General features: G+C 32.7%; 1 protein-coding gene across 1 annotated transcript; it reads left to right on the top strand.

The window, feature by feature from the left end:
• The first annotated feature begins 9,522 nt into the window (after positions 1 to 9,522).
• On the top strand, positions 9,523 to 12,439 carry LOC106122321 (homeobox protein SMOX-1-like). The gene is made up of 3 exons (XM_013318261.1): positions 9,523 to 9,683; positions 9,851 to 10,844; positions 12,426 to 12,439. Exons 1-3 carry the CDS (start codon positions 9,564 to 9,566, stop codon positions 12,437 to 12,439), a joined length of 1,128 nt encoding a protein of 375 aa, XP_013173715.1. The 5' UTR covers positions 9,523 to 9,563.
• Positions 12,440 to 12,758: the final 319 nt, after the last annotated feature.

A 12,758-nucleotide genomic window follows, 5' to 3' on the forward strand; every position in this document is an offset into this window, starting at 1 on the left:
ATACTATAAACTATATACTAAAAGTATTGTTTCTCAGGATCCATGATTTTTTTTGAGTGTAATGAAATGTAAACTTACCACCATATAAATATTTTTTTTAAAGTTAAGTGTCTATAAAATTTAGTCGTTTAAAAATTCGATTAAACAAAACAGTTTGGCTCTAGGTAAGCTCGAAACTTGTGCTAGGTAAATGAATATAAAAGACGAATGCTGGGATTAGAACCAACGAACACTAGATCGGTTATACGTATCTTTAACTATTTAGGTACAGGCACTTAAAAGAGTTATTTATGGTTTACTACCTAAGAACACTAAATACTTCTTGCTGTAGCGATTAATTACCATATCATTTGTTTTAATATCATTGTAGAACTTGTAAACGTGTGTAGTATAAGATTGACATGGGCCGGTTCGGATAACTTCAAGGATTTAAATTTAAATTGCATCGTCTCTATCCAGCGAGTGTCAAGCCCCCAAGCTTGATAGATTGCCGATTGTGTGGCGGATACGCGCACCGTATTGTCTGCTCCCAGACTTATAGCTTCATTGACTTTACAACCTTTTATCTATTTGCATATCTAATAGTAATCAGTAACTTTATAAATGCATATTTTTAAACGCTTATATCCATATGGAAATTGGAAAGGACAAGTCATGTGTATTGTTTCCAATTAGTTTTTATGCCTGCCACTAGATGGCGCTTGTAAGTTAGTTTTATAATTAAAATGTTAACTGTAATTATTTTCTCATTTTAAACGACTTTGATATTTTAGTGGTTGTTTATTAAGAACATCAGTATGGTGTATGTGAGTTTTAATATCCACAAAAGTAGAAACATAATTTTCATTTTGCATAATGCAGACGTAATCTCGGTCTTGTAAGGGGAGCACTTATTTATTGATTTATACACCATGACATAGTGAAATGAAAATTAAAATATTTCATACAAATGTAATGGTGAATATTTTTGCTCAGGCATCAGTGAGACCATTAGAATTACAAATGAGGCCTGACTGTGCAGCGGCGTGACGACGGACTATTGCGAGAGCGTTGCTAAACAGATGATTCAAGGATAATACCGCCTTGAACGTAATAGACTGTTCGATTCGGAGTAACCGCAGAATTGGCCTTCTCCTGCCGACGATTCTATGATTGTTTGATTGTTTCTGGTACGTTTACCATTAAACACATTATTTCATAATATTATTAAACGATATTGTTGTTTCACCTACAAATTATCATGTGCAAGTAGGAATCAAACAAATTAAGAACTCTACCTATTAAGAGACTAATTGAGAACTAAACAACTGTATAAAGGCCTTTTCATGTTTTGTAGGTTTAATCAATTCTTTCCCGATATTTCTTCTATTATAGAAGTAGTACTAGCAGCTTTGCGAGAGCTCAACACAAAAATGCCGCGAGCAAAATAAATTTGATATGAGTAACATACGCAGTAAGGCGGAAGCTAACAGAAAAATAATATTAAAGAAAACTTTAGTTTTATAAGAACTCTTCTTTATCCAACGAATAAATCGAAGGTGGGTGGGAGAAGTTATCCGACGGATGTAGAAATTCTGTTGTTTTATTCATGAAAAAAATAAAGAAGGGAAAAATAAAGTATGCCAAAACAGCGTGCGCTTTAAAAGCAGCTGCATTCGACTGGCGATCCTTAAAGTTTCAGTTTAATGCGAACTTTAAGCTGAGTTATTTTAAATACGAGACGCGAAAGTTTCTCGACTTATTCAAAGTAACCGTTCGATGTAAAACAAACGATCAATCAAAATCAAGAGAACAGAACGCCGAAGTGAGCGAGTGAAGTTCGTGACAAATCCTCACGCGCGGTATCCATTAAATAATGCAAATTTGTTGTAATCCCCCACTCGGCGAACATCTCGGAGCCGCTGCGAGTGAAATATTTAATTTTCATAAAGTTTACATTAGAACCTCGAGACTCGCGTCGAGTGGGGCGACGGCGACGACGCCGCGAAGTTAAGCCACTGAACAAACGTTTCGTGAAACGTCTATGTTGCGGCAGCCCCTTACAACTATTAATATCAGACGCAAATTTAATTTAGAGATTAATGAACGTACTAGTGAATTGAAACGTTAAACTCATGATTAATAAATATAAACACCATGAAGTCGATGACAATTGAGAAATCACACATAATAATGATTACATTACAGCAGGAGCTACAAGTACTTAGCGGTATTTTTTAATAAAAGAAAATGATCCGTCGTAAAACTTTTTGTTGGGTGTTGTGTCTTATATTTGTCGTAGGTAGGTATTACTGTCATAAATATCACAAATTGACAGCTTTTTTCAATTATCGCATACAATAAATGGTTATCGGAATAAATGGTCAACGGTAAAGTAAACGAAATTATTCAGCATCGATGCTGGACCGCAGCTATCGGGCATTGTCTATACGTACGTCACATCGACACGACCCCGACGGCAAATTTGCATATCACCGATATTATATCGTCGCGCGAAAAACGTATCCCTTACGCCTGTATTCACATGAATGACGCGTGATGCTGCCGACCTTCCCTGACGTCATCCATCATTCGACATGGCGCCTGCACCTAGACTCGTGACAGCCGCGTGGCCCGCGGGGGTGTATGCTTGTTAACCATCCAATATACAACCCTATCACACACATTTTAGAGTGCATAATCCATTACTAAAACATATACAAGGTGGCACTCCACCTCCCCGCGAGCTAGGGAGGATCCCTGTCAAACGCTGGCGAAGAGTTTGACAGACGCGGGGCGCGGAGTATTTGACATGAAGGGGCTTGTTTGATACGGGGGCGAGACGGCGGGCAGAGGAGGGGAGAGGGTGCTAAATTCTGCCCGGTCATGAATAGGCAATGGGCTCGCTGTATTTATAAAGATTGTTAACCGAACAGTGGCGCAGTAAACTGTTTAAATAAACTGTCAACTAAACACTGATAAAAAGTATATGTAAAACTGGACATAACATTATTCATGTTGTACTAAATTTATTATAAGTATTTTAAGAGTGAAAACAAATACATATAATTTGATAGGAAAGCGATAAAAACCCTTTTCACATTTCGTTATCTGCGTAGCTCAAACAGGAAATAACAAAAGCGCTGAGGACTTTATCAACGACAATTTAATTCAAGCAACCGCGAGGAAGCCTCGAGCATCTTGTTAGGGGGGAATAAAATCCATAAAAGACACGGCAGTGGCTGCACGAGACTCGGAGCCACCGTCGAGTACAAAATTTGATTATTCCGCGAGGTTGGCCTATCGCCAGCGTTCGACTATTTATCACAAGCTCTCTTCGCCCGACGTTTTACAAGGATACTAATCATCGATACGGGAACTCTAAGGAGATGATCAAACAAATTTATTTTACATTTTGTAAAATGTACAGTTAATAAAATAACTTAACTTGTAATAAAATTTTATAAATAAATTAATTATCTGTACTTAAAAATTGCAATAACATTTAAATAAAAAAATAAAGGGTAATAGCATAGGCAATTTGTATATAGCCTTAAAAGTCAAACAATTAAAAAAAATGAGCAGTAAAATAATTACTCATTTATTACTCTATGTGGTATTTTTTGATATATTTATGTTAAAAGCTGTTATCTATGTTAATAACTAACCCAAATAATTACTGTTTAATTTAAATAAAAAAAAGTATAGTATATAATATTTAGTATTAGTATCTATAAATAAATAGGTACACAGATATAAAACATAGGTATAGGTAGGTTTACGATATAAAAAAAGCTATTTTTTTTAATATTACAACCACAGCGGTTAATGGCATTTAATACAAATAATGCACGATGCAAAAAAAAAGATTAGAACATTAAAAAGAACCCCTTGAGCTGTGCAGTCGCGGGCCGTTTCAGGCTCGGTTTGATTTATGTAGCGCGAGATTTACCGCGGGACGCACAACTTGCGACTTACATTGTGGACCCTAGACAGCCGATGGCTTTATCACATTAGTAAATATTAAGTGAAGATTTAAAAACTACGCCCGTATCCGATCTTAATCATCTTGACAACGTCTGCGCGGATTTAAAAAACATAATTAGCAGATGTGTTCTTCCAGACTATGTTTTATATCTGTGCCAAATTCCATCGAAATCTGTTCAGCCCTTCTAGAGATGCCTTATAACAGATCCATCCATCCAACCATCTAAACATTCGCATTCATAACAATAAGATTAAAAAATGGTCATATCTAAGTCGTATAAATACTTATTGTTTATTTATTTATTCACTTACATGGTAGACTTACAGCTAGAAAGTGACAATAATAGACACAAGATAGTTAACATATAGCTATTTACAAGTCTACACTTATAGCGTTAGCTTAAATAAATTGACAGTCAGCACATGAAATATAAATACTTGACTCTTTTTTTTTAATATAAATATATATTCAACCACCGCTCAATTTATCTGAAAAAAATCCCGGCTTTGTATTGTACCAGTATTGTCCAAAAATTATGAACTTTCTTGACGATGTAATCGTAATAATTGAATTAATTAATAATATTGGACAAATTAGTCAAATATAAATTACTAACGTTTTAATCATTTACATAAATATTTTATACTAATCGATTATTCGAAAATTAATTTGTCTAATATAGTAATCGAGTAATCATTAAAGTGCAAATTAAGGAATGTAATTATATTAATTATAATTTTAATACTAAGGTGAACTTATGTTGGATATTAGATTAATTGCGTAATTTACAAAGCTTAATCGACTCATATTGTAATGATAATTATTTGTCAAATTAAATAACTAGAAATTAAATGCGTCATAATAATTATATCTAACCATCCCAGATTACGAAAGTAATAGATCATGACGTCATTGAATAAAACGTTTTAATTAAAGTTCATGGTTGATGAATTACATAATTATATTTGGGAATAAATTATTATTAAAAGGAAAAAAAAGATATTTATATGATAAGAGTCAGGAATAACGAAGTCAACAAACAGATCGTAGACGATAATGGATAGACTAATTGGATGTCATATTTGCGAGTTATTTGACCCTAAGTCATTCTTATATGTTTTGTGCCCTAGCCAATGAGTGGTACCAAGTTTCTTTGGTCGTATCATCTTAGTCTACATGCACAGGTTTTGAGACCACACAAAGAGCTACGCGCTTGTCTCGGTACTTATATCCAAATCAATTCACACACCGGTTCTGTCCGTATGTTACATTTTATAGAGCTGAGCCAGGGGGTGGATTTAATAAAAACAAAAGACAACAGCATGTTGACACGCCGCCCCGCGCCCCCGACCCGCGCACCCCCGCACTGCGCGTCTGTCAAATAATGATACTCATTTGTCAAAGGCAATCGCGGCACCGCACTTTGCTACGAACAAGGCTCTTTATTACGCGATCAAATATACTGAAATGTAGGGAAGCTGCGGGTTTTATTTATAAAGAACTTGCAAACAATGTACACTAAACCTCCACGCAATAGACCAAATAATTTTCAACGGCTAACCTGAATTCGTCAGTACGTTACTGACGGAAAAATTTCTTGTATCGAATTACTAATTTAAGAAGTAATGGTATTAAATAAAACTAGATTAACATTTCAACAAGGTTATTTTTTTATTCAATAAAATCTTGATTATCCTATGTGTTCAACCAGACTATGGCAAATTTCAGCGAAATCTATAGAACCGTTTTGGAGATCCTTCAAACAAATTTCCATTTCTCCTTCTCATTTTTAATATTAGTATGATAAAGTACGATAGTTGCAAAATATGATATACTGCGAAAAATTTATCTTCTGTTGTTCGTATGGATGTATACCTAGAGCCATGACACTAGCTTAAGATGGCTTAAAATTTTCTTAAAGATCCAAGAGATATCTTTTGGCTGTAATAAAATACAATTGCCTTCAGAGTAGTAAATTGGGACTGAATTGTTTCGACATATAAATAGGGCTCGCAGCTTGCTTGCAGGAAGCCCGAGTCTCGCCGCGCGACGTCTCTCGTCGATCCCGTCATTTCTTTTATATTTTTTCATCAATGTCACACGTGACGCCGGAATGTCATTTTCATACGACGTCGAAAAAAATGTTTATTAAGAGTCGGGGCGCCGCGATATTACAATTTTCCACTAGTGATATATGAAAAGTGATTTTTTACGAGAAAATAACAAGGTGAATACGTTGGCGGGATTAAAATACGCGCCAGCGTTCTCTGCGTATGTTTTAATAAAATACGTAATTTGTATATGATTTAATGGACCTAATATATTATAAGAAAATACAATAAAGGAGTGCGACGTTAAATATATATTTTTTTGCGAACAGATTTCTTATTGTCCAGACAGTTACGAATGATTTCATTAAACTTGTTCGTAAATTGATGTGTAATATGAACATTATGGATTTTGAGCGGTTTAAACTGTTTTTGAACAATTGAAGTATTCGTTCAAGTAATCGATAATAATAATTTTCCAAGTTTAAAATCAAAGAGATAAAGAACCAACTAATGTTGTCAAGTTTATTACGATATAATATTATCAAATACAAAAAGAGAGCGTAAGTATTGTTCCGTTTAAGGCCGGTAACGCATCTGCGGTTCTGCAGATTTACGCGGACTTTATAGGCCACTTAAGATTTGTCAAACCGATATCATTAAATAAAAAGTAGCGTTATGATTAGCATTTTCAAAACAATATAGGTATTGGGAGAACGTCAGTGGATGGTCTACAGTCGGGGCGACGGGCGACGGGCGACGCGGTGGAGGCGCGACGCAGCGGCGTGGCAGATGTGCCACCGGTTGTGATTGTCTTGCCGCGATGATTGATGATCTCCCGACGCCGCGCAGGGATGCCACTCACGGGATACAGAAAATAAACTATAAATTAAATAAATATTTTCGCAACATGGTCTGAGTTAAATTAAAGACAAGAGTTACACAAATTCGTGAACGAATGAACGTTTAGGAATATGCATAGTATAAACTAAAAAAAGTTAGAAAGCTAAAGCTATCCATAAACAGTTCAAACTAAAATAATCTATATCTATCTGTCCCATTCCATCGCTGTTATAAAAACGCTGCATTTTGTTGTATTAAAATATTCACGTAAATATTAGAACTGTTTAAACTTTAATATGTTTGTAACAAATTTTATAATCTTGTTATAGTTGAGGAAATGTAAACAATGATAAAATTGAACCGTTATGGAATTATTGTTGTTTTTTTGTTGTTTACGTTCATACTGTTTCACAAATACAGTTGTCTTTACCTTCGAACAATGGAAACTGACCTACGTAAACAGATTAAGGATGTAAACAACGTAATTAGGATGTCAATTGTTTTGTAATAATAGATACCATAGTTGTTTTGCGAGTTTATGTACTTTTATATTCGAGTTAAATTCGGCAGAAGAATTTGGGGATAATCCCCTAGTCTAAGTTGATTGACAGCTTCTTGTTGCACCCTTCTCTACACAAATTTGACTCCGCCTACAAAAATATAATGCTAAAAAAGTAATACTATGTTTTTGCATATTTTTTAAGACATTTTTAATTACATGTTTAAATTGAGATTTCATAACATAGTAGGTCATATAGTTATTTCATATATGATTAATTTATTTTAATTTTATGCCATTTTAACTTACAGTGTGAAGAAAAAAATGTTTTTTTAATTGAATTTCTGAATTTGCTTGAGTGACAACCCTGCACCACTATTCAACTCACGTTTATTCAATATAAGCAAACTGAAGCATAGGCCACAGTAAAAGTTCTTTGCCCAAATATTTCACATTCGTCAACAGTTGCTCCGGCAATGATTTCTGTATATTTATGAGCTCTTTATATAACTAAAGAAAGTTACATATTTCCGGAAAATTAATAGAATGCGGCAGAGTCATAACAAATGTGCTTATTTTATGTCAATCCTTTTCCTATCCTATTAATAATAATTAATAATAAAAAGTATGTTCAATGCACATTAAGATATCACCAAAATGCCTTATACGGCAAAAAAAGATTCTTCACCGTAATCATCTACTACAGAAACACACTGGCCGGAAATATTTTTTAATCAATATTATTCTGTTTATGAATAGAGTGAGTACAAATCTACTTTTACTTTTTATAATGGAAAGTGGCCATTACAATATTTTTATCATAAATGGTGGATTTAAAGTGAAATTGTGAATAAAAACTTCAATGTATAATTACTGTAGCGCCATCTATAATCTACTTGGATAACTACGTTGTGTGCTTAAACGTTAAGTTACGGATGAGCTTACCACGTAGCCGTAAAATTACTTGAATCCATACTATTTTACACGAGTTTTCCATATTCAGTTGTCTATCGAATTTTCTATAATAAATGAAGGAGAAATAGTCAAAAATAAGAAATTAAAACATTAGTATTATTCCTTATTTTAAATATTATCTTTAACGTACGTGAAAATAAGTTACTATTTTTGCAGGAGAGGAATCTTTTCGTAGACACCGTGCAAAACCTTTATAGTGTAACTTGCCGACAATAGATGGCGTTTAAATTTATTAGTCACGAAGATGGTTTTTAAAGACCATTAAAATTAATATACAGTATCTTTATTAAGCTCATATATTGTATTATATTCGTAAGTATGTATTTACTTCATTATTGAAAAAAGTCGAATATGATATAAATAACTATATGATTTAAAATCAAATCAAAAGCCACAAAAAGCCACGAAATACGGATTTCAACAAAAATTAAAAATAAAGAAAAACAAGTAACTTTTTATTCATATTATTTAAAACAATAAAGAACACAAGAGAGTAAATTGTGGTGTCATCAACTTATGATATTTAAATGTTCATTAGATTAATGATAAAATGACCTATAAACTAAAAGTATACACCATTCGTATCTTAGTTTGGTCGCATATCTCCCAGGCACTAGTTCTAGGTAATTACATATTTTAATATGTGAAATATAATCATTTCTTTAAAAAAATAAACTATGTAAAAAAATATCAAAAAGTTACCGCAATATATTTTTAAACAGACAATTGCGTGTTGGCTTGTATGACATTTCCGAGTGTTTTTATACATTTTGCAAATACATAGAAGAAATGTAGTTAATATGTGAGAATTATAAGTTATATAAATTACTGAATAAGAAACTGAATGTTTATATTTCAACCGATATTTAAATGACCATATGTCAAAAACAGATATATGAGTTTGTCCCTTAGGTAAACTTTAGAAGTTATGAAACAAATTTTTTAATTAAAAAAAAACCAAATGATTGAAATTTAGTTGTATTAAAATTTTCTTGTTTTTATATTCCGAATGAAAAATATTGAATTGATGTCAACATTGATTACGATTCCTGAGATTCATAAACAACCTAATTAAGTTGTTTAGTCACCGAGCTTTCTTTCATTCGACTATTAATTAGTTGATCATAGAAAAAAAGGAGTATAAAATCGCACCCCAATTAGCGAAACAATTATTTACAGTCTGGCTTTCGCCGTGAACGCTTCATTAGTAACTTAGCTTGTTACCTTTACTATGTCTGTATCTTCAACAGTGACCGGTCAGTCGTCCCCGCTGACGACCCGGCTATACGCGCCCATCCCAAACACCAGTGACTTCCAGTGGACCCAGGATAATTCAGTTCTTACTACAACGGTAATTGTTTAATATTGATAATTTAATTTAAAGCTATGTTTTTATAATTTGAGGTATAAAAACTTGCATCTATAGCCAAGCATACAACATCAAAAAATTTCAAGTACATATAGATTTCTTTAAAATACCTTATGTAAATTTTATAATTTATACTCTTTTTTTTTCAGAATTCGCAATGGTGTGACGCACCGCCCCCCGAATATAAGGTGTACCCGATGGCCAACTTCACTGATGGCAACGGTGGTCTAATGAATTCAAAGATGAACATCGTCTCGTCCACATCTTATTACAACGGGCAAGATATTAATAATGCATTACTACCACCTTGCCAAAGAGATGTATTAAACTCAAATGGAATATGTGGTAATAACCTGATCAGACCTCCTTTACCGGGTGTCATGAATACAACAATAATGGTTCCTTGTCAGAGAAATGGCCCTAATATCCCCCAACGTAATTGGAACTCTCACGGGACTGAAAGGTACAATCGGCCTGTTTGGGTACCACCGAAAAACACAAACGGAGTAAAGAAGCATAAACGTGTACGAACAGCTTTCACAAGTCACCAAATGATGGAACTCGAACAGGAATACGCACGAACAAGATATTTAGATCGCGCACGTCGTATTGAATTAGCGGAAACTTTAGTGCTGAATGAACGCACTATAAAGATCTGGTTTCAGAATAGAAGAATGAAAGAAAAGAAGGATAGAGCTGAGAATTACGATGATTCAGAAGAGCCAAGTACTACTGATTCGTCACCAGAAATAATCAGTAAAGTCATGCCAGTACATAACCATGAACAATTTTCATTGCAATGCAACACTCCTCATGGTGTCTACCACCAAGGTTCTAATTACTATGTGGATCAGTATCCACCAACTCCTATTACTTTAATGCCTCAGTTACCTATGTACCAAATGAACTTGCCTCAAGAACCTCAGCGTATGGTACCAGAGAGCTATCCTGTTAGTGTTTTAGACAACAATATGGAATTTGAACCACTCCCACCGAATTTGTTGAAAACTGAATCATTTAAGCCGTGTGAATCTAACGAAACATATTCACTGGACGGATCTCCGGCGCATTCAGATATATCTGCTGTTGATTCAGTTAGAAGCGATATCAATGAACAAAATTGGGATTTGTCTTGGATTAAAAGTATTAATTTTCAAGATGAAGCTTAGATATTTGTTACTACATAATTTTATTACTAAACATTATTATAATTTTATTGAAATAGTTTAATAATAAGTTTAATAAGTTTTTAAACATTATTTTATTGTAAGTTTAAATAAATGTAAGATATTTTTGTATTATTGAAAATTTATGAGTAATTTGAATAAAATGTTTTTGTAAATATACATAGCTTATATAATTTATAATGACTACTTATTTTAGTTGTAAAATTAAAGACCTACAATTTTATATATTTTCATTTCATTTAATAAAAAATTTCAATTTTTTTTAGTAAATTATTAGGCTAATTTACTGATTTTAATAACACAATAACTCTATTTATTAAATAAAAATTAAAACAACTCGCTCTCATAATCGTTTCAGTCTAGAGCGCATTCACAAGGTAGCTTTTTAACAGCGTTAAAACAAGGCGTAGGCGTCTCTCGAGCGATGAATACTTTAAAATCACTCTTGTTTCATTTAAACACTACGCGATTAAAAAGATCGCGTTTTGTATAGCAGTTGGCTGTCGCACTAGTGAAAATAGGGCACGCTACTCACCCTAAAGCTGTCACGCGTGGTCAGCCGCTCAGTGGAAATTGCATTTAGAAACTAATCTATCTAATTTAATATACTCCTAAAGGGACTCCTTTTAATAATATATTTTAGTAAATTATTCGTTTTTTAATATATTAATTTATATCATAGATTTAAGACAATTCATTAGATTCTTTGTTACTTTATTGTTAAAAATTGCATTAGTTATAATAAATATTTTTTTATTTAATATTTTATTTATTTATTTCCTCTTATGTTATATACATATATTCTTATTTTAATATTTCTTTGTAACTAAATGCCATGAAATACATTAGAATATAATACAATAATGATATATAGATTGTAAATTCAGAAATTAGTTACTTAATCATATCATAAGGGACTTTCTGTTCAACATCATACCTGGTTTCTTATAAAAATTTGATTTCTTTGATAGATAGGGAAATTAATGTGATTTTACTATACATACTTAAAAATAACACGGAGAGAGATAGCCTGCGCTTACGTATGATTTGCAACAAAAAGTGTTGTATTAAACATTTGTGTTACGGTTTATTTGGTTGTTTGATTTGATTACTGTGTAACATATAAACTAAGTGCTAATTCCTATTATACATATATAAGTTCGTTAAGCTACATTAAGGGCCAATTCCGCAATGTTCAAGTAAGTACTGAATAAGTAACTTGGAATTTGTCAAATAAAGTTTTCGTTGTCGTTTTTAATTCTCCAAAAACTGTGCAATGCAAACTATTTTGACAGGAAATATATCAGATAATTCCTACATATATAAGTTCGTTAAGCTACATTAAGGACCAATTCCGCAATGTTCAAGTAAGTACTTAATAAGCCGCTTGGAATTAATTTGTCAAATAAAGTCGTCGTTGTCGTTTTTAATTCTCCAAATAAGCTGTGCAACGCAAACTATTTTGACAGGAAATATGTCATTTAATTTATTACTTCGACATTATGAAATAAGATCATAAAGTCGCAAATATTGTCAGAATTCGAAGCTTGACCACAGATTTATAATACGACGAATATATACTCACCGTGGAATTCTGAGACCAAAATCTCCGTTTAAGACATATACTTATCTCTGTTTAGTCAAAGCTTATGACAAGGACGACACGTTAAAAATCTATTTTAAAAATATTTGTTATTGATATTAAAACTGCAAACTAAGTTTAAGCAGCTAATGTACATTATCAAATAAGTGAACATACTATGATTCTGTAATGATCAATAAACATTTAATTAAGTACAGATAACATACAATAATGATACTAACCAATAATATATTTTCGAACAGTAATTAATTAATTATCAAACTGAGT

This window comes from Papilio xuthus, unplaced genomic scaffold (genome assembly GCF_000836235.2).
Source record: "Papilio xuthus unplaced genomic scaffold, Pxut_1.1 DF826923.1, whole genome shotgun sequence".
Lineage (NCBI taxonomy): Eukaryota > Metazoa > Arthropoda > Insecta > Lepidoptera > Papilionidae > Papilio > Papilio xuthus.